The 18,221-nt window shown below is 44.5% G+C and overlaps 1 protein-coding gene across 1 annotated transcript in view; it reads left to right on the top strand.

Moving 5' to 3' along the window:
- Window positions 1–18,221, top strand: part of PDZRN3 (PDZ domain containing ring finger 3) — a 238,637-nt gene that overhangs the window by 201,245 nt on the left and 19,171 nt on the right. The window contains exon 4 of the mRNA XM_059390165.1: window positions 15,779–16,026. Within this exon, the coding sequence (XP_059246148.1) occupies window positions 15,779–16,026 (248 nt within the window). The remainder of the gene's footprint in view (window positions 1–15,778; window positions 16,027–18,221) is intronic.

The following is an 18,221-nucleotide window of genomic DNA, read 5'->3' as shown; positions in this document are numbered from 1 at the left end:
TGGACGATATTTCCCCAGGCATATGTTTCCTGTGCTCTCGCGCATCCCAAGAGGGTTCAGCTTCCGGGCTGCCGTCCCAAGCTGGACCCTTACTTGCTGAGCGAAAGCAGACGAAATGCTTTGAAAGTATGAAACAAGTTCTGTATAGATGGGAGTAGGACTACGCCAAATATTTAAATAAAGAAATGCTTTGGAAAGGCTTCACTACCGTTAATCATAGCCTCTCCAAACTAAGCAAACTAATGAAAGAGACAGGGAAGATATGTTGTTCAATAACAGATTTTTAAAAACATATAGTGTTAGACATTCATAAAAATAAAGGGAGCCTGTGCTACCCAGATAGAGTGTGTGCACAAAGCCTAGGATGGCAGCTAGAACGAGTAGACAGCCGGAAATGTCCTCTGGAGACACATACAGCGGATGTTGCCACTGGAAAACGCGTATTTTGGTGAGTGCATCTATGAGGCAAGATGAAATGAGGTCAGAAAAAAAGCTTCCAGAGCGTCAGACTCACAGTTTCTAACTCAGCTAAGAAAAGGTTTAAAGGAAAAGAATCCCTGACCCAAACAAAAGTAGGGGGAAGAAATCTTACCGTTGCCTCCAGCATCTAAAGAAAAACACTGTGTCCCGTCGCTGTGCTCTGCCTTTCCATGATGGGGGTCCCTGTTTTTGCTGCCGGGGGTCTGCTTTTTTTTTTTTTTTTTTTTTTCTCAGACCCACACACCACTTTGCTGAAACGTAGCCACAAGTGCATTTCCACTCAGCTGGGCACACTTGCTAACTATACTGGAGGGAAGGAGCCAGAGAGCGCACCCCAGCCCTCTCCTTCTCCCCTCTGACAACTTCACTCTTTCAGAAATTTGTGGTTAGATTCTTTTTCTGGCTTTACTTTTGACATAATCAAAATCATGTATACGTATTTCTCTCTCTCTCCCTCTGCGTCTCTCTCTGCTCCCTTCCTTCCCTCCTTCCTGTCTCTCTCTCTCTCCCCTCCCCAAAGTCCCCACCTCCCTCCCTCTCTTTGTCTCTCTCTCTCTCTCTCTCTCTCTCTCTGTCCCCCTCCCTGCCTCCCTACTTTTCCGTCTCTCTGGAAAACCCCTACATTTCCTCATATTCTAATTGCATTATCAAGTGTTGTGTTTGGATCATTAATTCCTTCCCAGATGATTTGCTCCTGGTAGGTTTCTAGCAAATTCTACCCATGTCTAATAAATCATCTTGGAAAATGCTGCAGGTTCTTCTCTGTCATAGGGACGGGAGTCCACATGCTAATTCCTGTGCCCTGCAAACGGTTTTATCCTCCTTCCTCTCAGCAAAACAACCCTGTTAGCTTCTTCCTTAAAACTCACTAACAACTCGACAGTAGAAGAGAGACTTCATAGTTGGGCTTTGGCCAAACCTCTCACTGGAGTATTCCACAGCTCACCTCACTGAGACACACTCAAGGTTATTTTGTCATCTAAACAAAGTTCTCCAAGTGGCCACAGGCAAGGGGTCCATCTCCTCTGTGTCCCCTGCTGGAGCCAAGAATCAAGCGGATGTCTGACGGACCCACTCCCCGGACGTGGTGCTTCCCTGTAACCAAAACTGAGAGCAAGAAAAGGAAGTCAAGAAGTTTTAACAGTCGAGCGTTCTTATGAGGTGAAAGATGTGGGGGCATAGTTCTTCCTCTCACCATTTGGCAGACTATCGGGAGCAGGCGGATTGTGGAATTGTGTGTAGAAAGGCCAAGTTCATACTTTCCATAAGCATCTCTTATTTGTTATTTCCATTAGGATCAACAAACTTATCATGGGCCTTCTACATCCTGGGAGTCCTGTGCAGCTCATTCTTGCAATTACTCTGCCATTCTCATGGCCCAGAATTTAATCACCAAAAAAGCGAAGATCAATTATGATAATGTGGTCATATTTTAAAGCCCTCAGTGTCTGTGAAGTTGAGAGGAAGAGTCATTTTAGTCCCTATTTTAGAGGTGATAAATATCCCAGGATGTCATCATTATTCTTTTGGTGCCATTTATAAATCACATTTATAAATCTTTGAGAAAGAAGTACCACCTTAAGTTTATTTTTGATTCATAAAGGTTCTAAATCTTACCGATTTCTGTTCCTTCCACACCTCCAGAGGCCATCATTCCTGTTCACTTACATTGGTTCTGCTTTCAAAGCCAGTATTTCCAGAGTTCTGCATTAATGTCTCACAGTGATCAATTGGTAACTCCATACTCCAGCCGAGAGAACTTGACGAGAATGTATATAATCCCTTGATACAAAGTTGTCTCTGGTCGCAGGGGAAGGTATCTGCAAACTGTGAATCTTTTGGCAATTCACTAGAGATCTATCTAGGTTCTTTACTGCATTTCAACACTCCTAAACGGAATATTCTTATACAGATGAAGTACGAGCTCGTAGGATGAAGTGTTTTGTCTTTTAGAAATTGTATTTAAATTTAGAAATCTATCTCAACCCAGCAGGAGAGAGACATATTTTTTCCTCTAACCAAAATTTTCCTGAACAAATCGAGCAACAGTTTGCAATTAAAAATAGAGAATTTTGTCATAGTTCGGGACAAAACAAGAGGTTAGTTTTTATGCTTTAAGCACATCGATTAGATAAGCAATGAATTGTTCTTGTTTTGTTCCAGTGACTTTATATCACTCACACACACACACACACACACACACGCACTATCCCTCTCCAAAATGAGTCTGTTGCTACGAGTTAGAAAAATAAAACCCAGAGCCTGTCCGCCCACTCTGAGGATGCTTGAGTAGCAAGGGCCATCCTGCTAACTGCAGACTTCAATTCTGCAATTTTCCTCCTGGGGATAATTAAGAGGGAAAAGAAGATCAGGAAAAATTTTTGTACTAGAAGTGCTGAAAATTGCCCATCATAATATGATTTTGAAATGTTGACACCCAATAAAGTTTAAAACTAAAAATCTGGGAATTGTATAATTAGATATGGTTTACAACAGCTTTAGAACACCATATGGGAAGATCATGTGCAGAGCAAGGGTCTTCCCCTGCTGAAGCTGAGGACTATGCGTCCCATTTTGCAAAAAGAGTTGTTGAAATATAAGATTGAGTGGCTTTTCTAACCCGTTGGCATAATAAACCATTCCTAGACCTATAATCTAACCTCATTATGGTTTTCTAGCCAAAGAATAGACTTGTAGGATTCCAGAGTCATAGGAAGCAGAGGCTCCAACAAAATGGTAGCTTCCACTGGATGGGAACACAATGCCCTCACCATGTACTTGGGAGGGAGCCCCAAGAAGGAACCATGATTTAGAACCCAGGATATTACTGGAAGTCTGTAGTAGGACAAGGAAAATTCTTGAGAAGCCTAGGACCTGCTTGAATCCTTATTCATTTCATGTTTTTGAAATTTGCTACTTGGATGTGTTTTGTCATGATATTCACACCCCTAGTGATTTATCTTAGCAAAGCAGGCTCTTTTGGAGTTGAGAAACCAAGTTCAGGCTCCCCAAACTACATTTAGTAGTTCTGTGACCCTTAGGCAAGTCACTTACCCTTTTGAGTCTCAGCTTCCTATGAAAATGGAAATAACTCAAAGGGTGGTTGAAAGGGTCCCACTTCCTAAATCTTTCTTTGTTGTCCTTGGGCCACCACAGACACCTGTTACATAGTCTCTGCCACTGCAGTCTTCACAGAGCAGCCAGGTGCTAGGGTCATGTTTCTAAGAGGCAAACCTGAACATGTATCCTCTTTGGTTAGTTCTCCACCTACCCCTTTTTAGTTGTCTCAGAGTCATAGTCCTTTCTGTAGCCTCCAGTGGTCAATGTGGTCTGTACCTGCCTACCCTTCCAGTCCTATCACATAACAGTCTATATTCTACCTGTTCTCATGCAGTTGTGCCAGGTTTCTTCCAGCCACAGGACCTTTGCACATGCTGCTCCTTCTGTCTGGACTATGCTCTTCTCTCTTTTCACCCATGTAAATCCTGTCTATTCTGCTGATTTATGCTTGACAACTCTTCCTCAGAGGATTCCCCCCTCATCCCAGTACTGGCCTTATTCCCAAACCCAGCCAGGTTCTCTTTCCTTCTCTGTTACAGGATCATTAGCTCTGTCTCCTTCACCAGACTGTGAACTTAATGGGTGGCTCTCATTTCTGGTTTTGCTCACTAGTGCACTGGCAACCCCAAGCAGGATACCAGGCACATGGTCATCTCCAGTATTTATTAGATCAATAAACACATGAAAGAGTGATTGAATATAAAATGACTGAGCATAGTGCATGGTACATAGAAAATATTCTGAATAAATGATGATGTCTGATGTTTCTAGGAGGTAAAAAGTAGGATCCCTAACATCAAGGGGCCTTTTAGTCTTTCAATTGTATTTCAAATCCCAGCCATACTTTCTGGTTTTTCTCTGGTGTGGATCTTTTAAAAATTCTATTTAGTAAATTAGAAGTGTTTGAGATGGTATATAATAATTTATTGAGGAAGATAATTGTGGACAAGCCAACTAATGATTATTTTCTGTGAAAACAAAAGAAAAACTAGCCCATTCTCTCAACATCCAGTGCCAGTTTCATTTTCATGCTTGTACTAGGCCCTTCTCAATGGACTTCGCTTTAACTGCTAAGACCACAAGGCAATCATTTACAGCATTTTCTTTAAGGATTCTATCCCAGTCATTTTCATGGAAATTTTACTACTGGCTTGCAGGGCAGAAGCAAAAAATTAGTTTTTATCTATGCCCTATATGTCACAATTTTATTTCTTGGAAGAAAACAGAAAATAAACAAAAAAGGTTCCAAACCACTGTTGAAGTGACATAAAAACTTGAGACACAGATCCACAAGAGCCAGGAAATTCTGTCAAGTGCATGACTTTAGCTTTCATTTGTCCGGGCATGTATCAGATTGTTTACTGACATTGATGTTATATAAAGATAGTTAGGAAATTTCATTGTCTTATCAAGAGGAATAAGTAAGACAGAGGTCATTAAGGTCAGAGAGCTTCTTGCAAAATTTGTTCTCTTGGCCTGGCTTCTGTAAGATTCATGGGCTTCAATATGCCTGTGCTACTGGTTTTCTTATTACCGCTCAAGAGTTTTCTGTTTTAACACAAGACTCACATTGCATTCCGCCTAGCTGGACCATTTTAAATGGTGTCCCATCACTGGGGTTTCACAAAATGCCTCAGGTCATGTGTAGGACAAACATGCTAAAATTTGAAGGGACAGCTTCGTAAGAAAAGAAATGAGAAAAGAAAATAGATTCCTCTGCCTTCGTCTTCTCTGCAGATAAGTAGGAAGGGGTGGGTGAGTGAAAACTTATGTTTTCTCACTCTGCTTGGTAAACATGTCCCATGACCAAGGGGAGTTTCTGGGAAAGGTCAGCTGGCTTAGCCGCCTTGGGTCCGTGTGGCCCAGCTCACCCATTTGCCCAAGATACCAACAGTGAATGTCTTTCTTGGATGAGGAACTTTGAGGAACTTGACTTCCTCATGAGAGCTTTGAGTTTCGCCTCTGAGGCTCACTTGTCCTCTGTGTGATGATGACTCTTTTTGACTCCGCTCTCCCATCCTGTTTCCACCTCATCTTACCTCTGGGCTGGGGTCAGACAACAGTGCTCCAGCTACGTAGCTCTGCGGTAAGAGGGATAGCACATATGCTTGAACTTGGGCAGATGTGGTTCAAGTCCCATATATACTGCTTATGAGCTGCACTATTTTTCAGATGCTGCTTTAAGCAACTTGGGCTTTTTTTTTCTCATTAGTAAACACGGGAAACACCTCTGACCTCACCAGTGACCCTGTTGAGAGGATAGGATGGGCTCACGCATAGAAAGCATTTAGCACAGGGCCTGGCCCAGAGCAGCATGCACTACAAATCGTTCCGAATACCAGATCCTTGAGATGGACACTAGGATCCCTCTACAAATCCATCTGTGTCTTTCCCATAGACATGAGTGTAACATAAAATCTTTTTTATTGATTTTTTTTTAAGATTTTATTTATTTATTTGACAGAGAGAGACACAGTGAGAGAGGGAACATAAACAGAGGGAATGGGAGAGGGAGAAGCAGGCTTCCCGCCAAGCAGGGAGCCCAATGAGGGACTCGATCCCAGGACGCCGGGATCATGACCTGAGCCGAAGGCAGACGCTTAACAACTGAGCCACCCAGGCACCCCTTTATTGATGTTCTTATACAGTTTATTTGCACTAAAGTTTTTTACTGAAATTTGGCAGCTGGAATGTTCCAGGACCACATGGGGGCTGGTATCTCCTGTGAAAAGTGCTGACCCTGAGCCAGACTTTCTTCACATTGAATCTTCACAACTCCATTCACAGATGAGACACAGGGAAAATGGGTCCGAGTTTGCAGGACCTTATTACAATGGCTGACATGCAGCACTATGCTGAGAGCTTTACTTTTCACTGCTAAGTGGTTACAGAAACCCTAGGAGGTAACTACTTTAATATCCTCCATTTTCAGTGGGGGACACTGAGGCACACAGAGGTAGAGTAATTTACCCAGTCTCACATGTGGTAAGTGGTAGAACAGAGATTCAGACTCATGTGTGTCTCACTCCAGAGCCCAGACAGTGGTCACTCTTAGCCACTGTTACTGAACTTTGGGGTCACCACTTTCTCAGTGGGACATAGAGCCTGGCACTTATGGGTTCCCCCAATAAATCTTCATATGAATGAAGATAAAAGATACCTGATATTTATTGAGCACACACTCTGTGGGGGCACAAACTCTAATGATTTTCTATGTGTGGCCTAATGAATTTGAATAACAAACCAATGAGTTAGGTCCTCCTGTTGACCCATTTTACAGATAAGAAACCTAAGTCACCAGGAGGTTGACTTGCTCAAGATGATATAACAGGGAAGTGACACAGCTTACATTTAAACTGAGGCGGTCAGACCCTGTGTAGAACTCTTTCCTGTTCTTACGCCCCTCCATGCTGTCTCCGTTAGGATCCTGTTTGAAACTTTGGTGCCCGTGGTTACATGAAACATCATTAAACACTTCTTTTTACATCATATTTTAATTTCAGCATGACAGTGATCATTCTCATGGAGGAGTCTTCCTACATGTCCTTTTCTCTGACGATGAGAGGCTGGAGGGTAGAGTTTTATCCTAATCACTGCCCTCGTCTTTGAGGAAAACAGCTAACTAATTTACAAGGTCTGTTTATGAGACCGATATGAAGTTTACACCAGGGAGATGGAAATGACATAGTAAAGTGGTTTTCACAAGGCCTTGGGTGTGATGCTTGCAAAAACAGAACCACGCCTTTCTCCTTTGAGCAGTGGCTGTATTGCTTTGATAGTAGGGGGTAAAGCCAATATGGATCGTTAAATGCAATTAAAACGGATCTGTAAAAAGAAGCACGGCTAGCTCTGAACTTGCATCTGCCAATTCAAGTTAGAAGCCACTGGCCACTTGAATCCAAGGTCTGCAGATACACAGATGCTCGCTGGCCTCCTGATTTCATCCGTCAGATACAGGTCATTTTACACCATCTCCCTCACGGGAGATCAGCTGAGTATGTAGATGCGCCGTCCTTAGAATAGTGGCCGTCCTGGAGGGAGCGCAGGACCACTGTTGACATGACCATGGCCAGAGTGCCCCAAACTCCTGCACGTTACTTCCACTCCTCTGGGCTCTCATCAGATGGCGAGGTGAGCAACGGAGCCCGGAAAGATCATGCCTGCTCTCCCAGATGCTGCAGCACGGTGTTGCTAGGGGAAGAGACCTTTTTCCAACCCTGTTGGGGTAGGACTGGGGTAGCTGAGCCACCATGCAGTCCCCTCTGAGTGTCCAGAGGCCAGGTCATCATGTGCGTCCATGACACCTCCTACTCCTGACCCGGTGACAGCTCCAAGTGGGACAATGGTCAGTCTTTCCAGCACTTCAGTGGAGATTAGAAAAAAGCTCCCTTTCCTCTGAGCCCGCTCACCCACTCCCCTCCTTGTCTGGACACCTTGTTCACAGCTTAGTCTGCACAACCCTAAGCAGGGATCTAGGAGAGAGACAGGATATGAGGGAGGAGGGCAGGGGGATAGGGAGGGGAGAAGAAATTTTGCATTTTCACATGTTCTGATTTTCTGTGAGGTCCGTAACTTTGGTCTTTTTTGTCTCCTTCCCCTATATGGGAGGTTCCGTGTTTTCACTTGAAGTGGTCCCACCTTGTCTCCTACAATAAATACAGAACCCACAGAGGACAGGAAAGCTTGGGTAGAGCCACCTTGGTTCTTCGCAGACACTCCATGACCTTTCTGGGCCTCACGTTTTACATTCTCCAAAACAACAGAGGATACTTTACCCCTGACATCATGTCGGTCCTACCGAGAATGGTGCCGTGTACATTTTATACTGAAAATGCTTCTCACTAAATATGTGCATATGTATGTGAAAAACACAAAAGGCATATTGTATTTACATTTGACATGTGGAAATTCTATAGGAAACTCAACCAGATTTGTATTTAGCTTAGCTAAGCATAGAAGACCACAGAGCAGAAAATGTTGAATTTTGGTTTAAGAGTAGAAAGGACCATGAAATGGTAGCAGATGTGCCCAGTGAGGGGATGCAACTGTCTACAAACAAGTGAAGAGGTCACTCTGGTGGCCTGCTGGCAAGTCTGCTGCCTTCCAGCTGCTGTGCTGAGGTCTGGGTGTACAGGGAGCGAAAGGCACCATTCATGCTCTCGTGGAGTTCAGAGCCTGGTGAGAAAATACAGGCAAGAAAAGTAACTATGTGATTGCACATCAAGAAAATGCTGTGAATTCTACTTGGTGACATCTTGTTGTGTGAATTAACATCACTAAACTCCTGTGTGGAAGTGAACAACAGGCCGATGGTTGGACCATAAGGGCTGGTGTGGGTTCTTCCAGATGAGCATAAAGAATAACAGAAGGGCAAGGATGGTTGGAGGTATTTGGAAGAATGTCTCCCAGGAGTGAATAGTGATGGGCTGCAGAATATAATTGGCCATATTTAACTGGCTTTAAACCTGAAGCCATTCCTTGCTGCAGAGGCATGAAAGATAGGACTAGAGAAGACACGTTCCAAAGAACTTAGGAGTCCTCGAAAGGAGGGAGATTTAGCGATAGAAATACCTTCTTTCCAAGTACTCGATACTGGACTTTCCTATAACAGGTTGAATTGCCTCTTTAAATTATCACCTTTAAGATGATGTAAAAATGTCCATGTTAATAAGTTGCTGAGTGGTTCAGATACGCCATAGTTTAATGGACATTTGGATGTGATCACTTAAAATGGGACTTTGGCGTGATGACATCAAGGCTCCCAAAAAGAAATGAACAAAACATTGTCAATTAAGGTAGTTTTTTTTTTAACCTGAGAAGAAAGCATTTTATAATTTTAGGACTAATACTACCTTTAGAAAAACTAAGAACATACGTGACTTTTTACCTCTCTTTAGGACTTGTCATCCATTTTATTATTCAGAGGCTATCACCAGGAATATTCTCCATTTAGAAAAAAAAAAAGTAAGGGATTTTAAAATGCGAGATACTTAAGTTAGACATAACAGGAAAACTACCTAGACTGTAAGTTCAGTTGTTCAAGTGACTCAGAATGTAGTAAGTCAGAGGTGGTGAGGAATCTTCCAGTTACAGAAATACCAAACCTGAGGAATTAACATCAGGATGCATTTAGAATTTACTGTGGACAAACTCTAGTGTGGTCCATGCTAGAAATCAAATGTCCTCCTACAGATTTAAGTTTTTACATCATAGGAACTGAGATCTCCAGATCTCCAGAAGGGTAATCTATTTATACATGACCTCACAGAGGAAAGTGAGTACTTCCCACAGAAATACATTAATTTAAACACCATTTATTTATGAAGACTCCTCTTCCTTCTTATTAAACATAATGTCTACATGTTAGATAAGTTAACCTTCCCTTTATCCAGCCCCAGAGCAGACTATACATTTGAACTAAATGAAAACACACAAGAAGTTTCCTCAATGAAAAAAAAAAATATTTTTTTGCTTCAACCCAAATCAGAGCTTAAAACCTTTTACTTTTTGGTATTGTAGTTTGTTATTGTCTGTTGGTTCCAGTGGGATCTAAGTTTTAATTAGTTCGACAACATAGGTGTGATATTTTACAGAATGAAATCCCTGCCCCTGTATTTAATTAAATGAACCCTATAAAAGTTGTGTTTTAGCCAGCGGCATAATTGAGAGTAGGCTGGATTTAAAATTGCATTAGCGCTTTCCACTGGGGTGGCTGGCACACACGGTGGAAAGAGAGGTGACTGCGGTACCTCGAACCTCAGAAACCAGATGTCTTCCTAAAAATAGATACATATTTTCTAACTTAGAGACAGCATGGTATGTCTTTTCCAAATATTACATATTCAGGTATCCTGAACTGCTCACCATTGGGTCGGAGGGCACCCTTCAAGCTTTCTGGGAGCGTCTTTTGGAAGGCGACACTAAAGGTGCAGGACAGGACTTGCACTGATGGCATTTCTAGGTACACAGCAGTGGTCTGGCTTCTCTCTGGGCTATGGGCCCAGTTTGTGTGCCAGCATGTGTAGTCTTTGAGAGCAAATCGGCCACCTCAGCAGGTCCCATCCTTTACCAGGTGTCTTGGAAAAATGCCGTCCACGACACATTCCTTCTGGCCGATTCTTGAGTGGCTCACACATGCTGGGGCCTCATTTTTAATGCTCCTGAGTAGCATCCTGTCTAAATAACCCCAGCAAATACTTTCTCGGGGATCGAATGACTACAAGATGGACCGAGGGGTTCAAAGCCCACTGTCCGTGAGATCTGCCCCCAAGTAGAAAATCCGCCCCACCCCACCCCAGTCTTGCATCACCTCTCAGGGCTGTGGAAAAGACCGTCAAGGTGCCTCATACAGAGAGCAGCAAGCACGTTAGCCGGGCCACTCAGGGATCATTCCATGCCCACGGCATAATTGTCTTGTCTCAAGAGACCTTACGCTAAAGGACCTCTCGAGGGTTCCTTAGTGTCATGTCATGTTTGTGGCCGCGATGTTTGCCATGAGACAGACTGATTGGATTTTCACCATAATTGCACCTAAGTCCCGAGGGACCGGCCGGAGCCTTAGGTGAATAACTTAAGCCTTTAATTTATAATAAAGATAAAGTTTGCAATCAGCATTTCTGGTTCCAAAACATTCCATTTACTTGGTTTTAGAGCTGCATAAACTGTTTTAAAAGCAATCTGCTCAATTGGGCGAGTTAATGATATTTAACGTGCCCAGGCCAAACGTCACCGGATGAGCACTGCGGCGCACTCCCTCTGTAATTGCAGCCATCATCACGGCCGCGCCGTGTAATGTAGCTGTAATGCTAATCCCGGGAATAAAAGCTGTCATTCTCGGGTGGCTGACAGCGCACCGGCGTCAACCCCTCGCGAAGGCTCTCAGGGATGTGATTCCAAGATGACAGTGTAATAAGTGTTATGTGCACAAGGTAATTCAAAACAAATTTGGCTGCAAAAATGGATCGTCTAGGATGGTAAACTCCCACATTGTCTTCTTGTCCTTTAAGAGAATGTAATGATCCCTAAAATACCCTGTCAAGAAGCTTGTGTGGGTCAAGTCTTGCAAAATTTATCTCTTACCACCCCCTCAAACCCTCGCTGGAGAATCCCAGCTTGAGGACTCTACAGTATTAACGTGCATGTTGGTAGTCCAGGAACAGGATATGGGCAGGGAGCTCCTGGGTACACATATGTTTCTTAAGACTACCTAATTAGGCTGCATTTTGCTTCTTTGATTTATAGATTATTTTCTCCTGGGAAAATGTGACTGTTCTGGTATAGGATCTCCATTAGCCCTGGTATCTTAGTAAATTTCTTATTATTTGCATGTTAGTCACTCTAAGTAGATTATCTTGTTAAACTTCATAATAACCTTAATAGCACAACACTGTAATTACATTATTTTGTGGACGAGGTAAGTGAGACTCGGAATAGTCAAGCTGTTCAAAGCCCACAGGCAGGATTCCAGCCCTGCTCTTCTTTCACCCTTATAGACCTGTGCTTTCCATCCCTGAGCTGTAACTTAAAGAAGGAGGAGCTCACCTAGATTGTGCCCAGGTTTCAACAGAACTGTGTTTGATTCACATACACGCATGACACGGGGCTTCTGAAGTTGTTCTCATGGGCACAGGTGTCAGAAATGCCTTTCTGGGGAACCCAGCATGGCGGTGACCTCCTGGAGTGGGACCAGAGGCCATTTCATGGTCACCCCAACATCCCAGGCCCTCCTTGGGTTTGCTGCCCTCTTTCTTCACTCCAGGTAATAGAGATGCGATGGGTGTCGTTGCATCAACACCTTCGAATAATACCAACAACGGGACGGATTCAGAAAAGCCTTCTTGTGTTTTGGAATTCTGTGCATAGAGACACAGGGCGGCTCTTTGCCCCCATGAATCCTCTTAGCTTAGACTGATTCAGGTGGGTCCATTGCGTTTCTTTTTCTAGGTACCATTTAAATATCTGCTCCGTCTTGTAGCATTGATTTATAAAATCTACGTAAGTAATAGGTAGTAACATTCCTGCCTAATTTTACAGTACATCTCTGTGATAGTCATACCTACTGGGATGTTTTGGGCTGCAAGCAGTGAAGATTGAAGTTAAAATGGTCGATGTATGAGGAATTCAGTAATAAATATGAGAAGAAATTTGGGGTTCGGAGGTTCTAAGCTTGGTTAGTTCGTTTGCTGAGTGCAACCATCTGAGACCCCAGCTGCTTAGTTTTTCTGTTCCGAATCCCTCAGTATGTTGTTAATTTGGCCCCAGAAACTGGTTCTCAACATGATCCCAACATATTCCCAGGGGTCCAGACACCACATGCAGATGATTTGCCCAGAGGCAGCAGGGGGCCATCCCTACCTGTTTTAAAAACAAACAAAACTTCAAAAGCTCCCTAGCAGATTCCTCATGGTCTCCTCCCAGCCAGAAGTGTGTTGCATGCCTATGCCTAAATCCATCAGTAAGGGAACAAGAGCACCGTAATAAGCCAAAGTTAATCAAACCCACACCGCAGGCTCCCCGGGAGGGAAAGCTCTCTGATCTGATAGAAGGAAAAAAAAATTGCATCTTCCTGAGCTGAGAGGAAGGTGAGGCAAGGAGATCTGTCTGTCGACCAGGTAGCTACCACTGTCTGGTGTTGCGTCTAGAAGACCTGATTGTACATGTAAAAAGTTGACTCCTAGGATGGGTTCTTCTTTAGATGCAACTAGAAGGATCCTGAAAGAAAATCTCATGTTCACTCCCTTTTGGCAAAAGCCCTGGTATTTATGTATGAATAGAGAAACCACAGGTTACAAGAACTTGCAGGATGCTTTCAAAAAAGTCTTCATTTCTGAGGGCGCCCGGGTGACCCAGTCAATCATCTGTCTTCTGCTCATGTCATAATCTCCAGGTGCTGGGGTGGAGCCCTGAGTCGAGCGGGGCTCCCTGCTCAGGAGAGCGTCTGCTTCGCCCTCAGCACCTTCCTCTGCCCATGCGCACTCTTTCTCTTTCTCAAATACATAAAAACTTAGGGGAAAAAAAAAGTCTTCACGTGATGGTTGGGAGTAATACTGCCTCTGGTACAAGCCATCCCTGGTGACTACCGAGGGCAGGAGACAGCTGGGCTAGCTGGCAGTGGCCACGCCCACATCTCCTACGCGTGCTATCTGTGGCGTTAATTTAACCCAGAGACGGTCTGACTCTCACACTGCACATTCCTGTAGTATTTGACCCTTGGCATCAGGCAGTAATGGAAAATAGGGCTCAGAGAGTTCTGCCGCAGCATGAATCTCACAGATCTCCAAGTCGCTGTTCAACCACGCCCCCTCCCCTTCCCTCCCAACCCAGGTCCCCGGCACTCTGGGCTCTGAGCAAGGAGGGGGCCAAGGTAGTCTGCTGGTTTGGAAACTAGAAAGAATTCCTTTGTGTCTGTTTGTCCTCTTCTCGAAGGAGAAGGGGGAAGAAGTTGTGAGGTTCAACCCTGGTGTCCCCAGGCCTCTTGGGCAGAGGATGGAAGAATTCAGTGTTTTCAGCTGTTCTCCTACTTCCTGGCACACTCGAGTCATTTCCTAGCCCAGAGTTCTTGTTCTACCCAAGTCCCTCGTGTTGCAAGTAAATTACTTAAGTAGATCGACTCCAGATCATTAATAATCTCCGCCGGCGTGATGCACTTGGGCTTCATTACAAGGAAGGAGTCTCACATCTATTCTTCAACCCAGCAGTTGTTTACAAGATCCGCGGTCCTGAGAGTTCTTGTCCCTGCAGGGCCGGAGCGGAGGGGCTTAGCAAAAATAGAAAAACGGCTGCCTGATCAATACTTGTGTTTTGCTCGGACAAAGAGAAACTGACATGCTCTCTGCCTCAGAGTTGGGACCTAATTGTTATTGTGCTTTGAAATACAAGATACTGCGGGGTTAAGGGGAGGAAGCGTATGCCGGACAGGAAAGGTTCAGTGTTCATTTTGACATTTGTAAATAAATACTAAAAATATGCCTACTGAAACAGGGGAGCATCAGTCTAAGAGATTCATGCTCAGGAACCCCTATGTGAAGTGACACGAGCTTGTGAGTGTTGCTCTCCGGAGACTTGAGAAGCTCAGGAAGTTTTGCAGAGGTACAGCCCACAGAGTATGGTTTCTGTACGATCACTTTGTATCAAGCAAACCGACCGCCTGGGGAATAATACTGAACTATGAGCTGGGGGCCGTTTCTGCAGTGTAGTCGCTAGACGTTACCAAACTCCCGGAACATAACATCCTAGTCCTTCTCTGTGGGGGACGGGAGGAGGACAAAGTAAATTCATGAGTTGGACTAAGAGGTTGCTTGGAATGACTTCCTTTTCTAGAAGTAAGGTTCTGGCTTCTGTTTCCTCTTGTGTAAGCTGTGCTAAAGATAGCCACGTTGAATTAGCGGATTGGATGCTGCATCTAGGATTCTTGCCAATGGTACAAAGTTGTGACCCACCGCTAACGAGCTGTGTGGGCGCATGTGGTGAATCGGCAGCTGTTAGGGGAGGGAGATGAGCATAACGTTGGCTCTGCCGGCTTCCCGGACTGTGTTGAGGGAAGTGTTAAGTGGTAGCTTGGGGTCAGTCCTGCGGTGGACTGTGGACACGCTGTAAGTAAAGGCACGGGGGATGCGGTGGTGGCTCAGGCTGTACACAGTGGGAAACAGGACCGTATGAAGCTAGTGTTGGTTCCCCACGTCGGCCAGAATGCCAGCTGTCCGTGCACCAGGTTGACACCTGCCATGTCCATCTATCGCCCGGATTATCATTTACTTAATATATTAGATTGACTTTGAAAAAAAGAAAAAAAAAGCAAAGCAATTTATTTAAAAAGGAAACTTCACATCACTTCCATAAAAGCAAAGCTAATGTCACCTAACATAATAAACCCCATTAAAGCATAACAATGTAATTAATTTCTAGTTAGCTATTATTGGCTGATAAAGGCTCTGAGCCCGGAGGCTGCTCTTTTCTCTCACAGGCAAGATTAGCAGGTGATGATACTGTGTGAAAGACATTCCGGGAGGAAGCCAAGACTTCCCCACTGTGAGGTTTATCATTTGATGCCAGATCTGTATCCCTCGAAACTCACTCCCATCTTACCAGGCATTCCTTAGGAAAGAAACCTAAAACAGGGAGAGTTGGAATTCTCTGACACCATCAGGTTCTTCATTTTAGCTTGCTTCCCTGCGGGCGCAGTCTTTCCAGCTTCTGCTTGACTATAATCCTCTCTCGCCCTAAATATGTTTTTCCGCAGGTCAACGGTAAAGACTTATCCAGAGCGACCCATGACCAGGCTGTGGAAGCTTTCAAGACCGCCAAGGAGCCCATTGTGGTACAGGTGTTGAGGAGAACGCCTCGGACCAAAATGTTCACGCCTCCGTCAGAGTCGCAGCTGATAGACACGGGAACCCAGACGGACATCACCTTCGAGCACATCATGGCGCTCACCAAGATGTCCTCTCCCACGCCACCTGTGCTGGATCCTTATCTCCTGCCAGAGGAGTAAGTCACATGGTCCTGTGGCACTAGTCCGTTAAGCTCGGTAAAGAAGTGCAGTGACATTGTTTTCTTCCCTTCCATGGGGTGGAAAACATGAGCGGGTCTTACAATTTTCCTCCAAGTTGCTCATGTTTAACTTTATTGTTTATAGAGGCAATCAATTGAGTCCTGCTCAAAACCGCCCTGACATATTAATTACTTTATTATAGCCCTGGAGCGGAGTTATTCAAATTATATTCTAAAAACGAAATTACTTACAAATGTCGTAAAAGTTATTTCAGACTAAAATTTAATCACCGCAAATGGCAATGTGAAGGTTTTGTGTTCTAACTAGAGGGAATGCTGATGGTTCTCTTAAACAGACAACAAAGTGAGTCGGGAGTGTAAAGAGAGCCCTGAAGGGTGTGCGTTCTGCTTTCTTGGGTCTCGTTTCAAACCTGGATCCTTGTTAATAAGCCCACACGTGCCTCATATAAATACCACATTTACCGATTAAGTAACAGCTGCGATCCAACATCCTGAATGAATTACTTTACACATGACTCTCCTCTTACCTTACTTCCTGCCAGAGAAAGAGAGAGAGAGAGAGAGAGAGGAGCTCGGAGCCTTCAAATCAGATGAAACTGATGTTTGAACTGATAACTAGCTAGGCAGCTGGGACAATTTACTTTATCCCCATTTTAATATAAGAAAAGTGGTGATAGCACCCAGTGTGTGGGAGTTGGACTAGAGGAAGTAATGTGTGGGAAGTTCTCAGCATGACATATGGTAAGCACTCAGGAGGGAGTAGAATCGTTCATTGAGTTAGTGAGATGAAACATCTAGGGAAAAAATGAAGAGCGAGAAATTTTCTGAGAGAGACCACTTCTGAGAAGATATCTGCTTTATCGTAGAGCTCATAGTGTGTGATTTTGCCTGTGTGAGGACAGGATGTCCACTTCCCCACCTGAGTCTCTCTAGGTGATGGGAGAGTCACTCCTGGGTCTCCCTGTCTTGCTCCTGCTTCTGATCATTGACGTGATGCTTTATTTCCAAGGGCATCTTTTTTTTTTCTTTTTTTAGTACCTAGTTTACTGGTTTATTGTAAAAGGATGTAACTCAGGAATAACCAGATGGAGGGGTTTCGTAGGGCAGGGTTTAGGGACAGGGTGTGGACCTTCTGTGCTCTCTCCATACACACTACTGGCCCTGAATCTCCACGTTCACCAATCCCTTCCTCTTGGGTTGTTCTTATGGAGGCATTACTTAGCCATGACTGATTAAATCACTGGCCGTGGAGCTTGAACTCAATCTCGAGCCCCTCTCCCTTACCCAGAGTTTGGGGTGGAGGGGGATTGAAAATTCCAACCCTTTGTTTGTTTGTTTGTTTTTAATTTTTTATTTTTTCAGCGTAACAGTATTCATTATTTTTGCACCACACCCAGTGTTCCATGCAAACCGTGCCCTCTCCAATACCCACCACCTGGTTCCCCCAACCTCCTACCCCCCGCCCCTTCAAACCCCTCAGATTGTTTTTTCAGAGTCCATAGTCTCTCATGGTTCACCTCCCCTTCCAATTTCCCCCAACTCCCTTCTCCTCTCCATCTCCCCTTGTCCTCCATGCTATTTGTTATGCTCCACAAATAAGTGAAACCATATGATAATTGACTTTCCCTGCTTGACTTATTTCACTCAGCATAATCTCTTCCAGTCCCGTCCATGTTGCTACAAAAGTTGGGTATTTGTCCTTTCTGATGGAGGCATAATACTGCATAGTGTATATGGACCACATCTTCCTTATCCATTCCAAGGGCATCTAATCCCTCCCAGGGCGAACGTCTGGGTGCTACATGTTGGGTTTCAGATAGTAACTCAGTAGCTGGAATGAGTCCACATTCCCTGTGGTTCCTCCAGATTCCGGACAGAGGCTTGCCTTTCATCCCATGGTGTTCCCGCTGACTGTCACAGGAGCTCAGGGCTAATTCCCCAGGCCTGACAGAGTAATTTCAGCTGCAGCTGACAGTGGGGACGGGGGATGAGGGGTTCCCCTCTCTGGCATCCGTGCTCAGCATGCACAGGAGTGTGCACAGACGACAGCCCCTCCCGTGTGGTGGGGAAGTGCACAGGCACCCCTTCTCCTCAGCTGAAGTTGGCAGTGCCTGAAAGGCAGGTCTGTCTAACCTCAATGCCCAGCGCTTAGCCACATGACTCTTCTGTGG

This window comes from Mustela nigripes, chromosome 2 (genome assembly GCF_022355385.1).
Source record: "Mustela nigripes isolate SB6536 chromosome 2, MUSNIG.SB6536, whole genome shotgun sequence".
Lineage (NCBI taxonomy): Eukaryota > Metazoa > Chordata > Mammalia > Carnivora > Mustelidae > Mustela > Mustela nigripes.
Note: the sequence above shows the minus strand (reverse complement) of the source record. Positions and strands in the feature narration are given on the sequence as shown.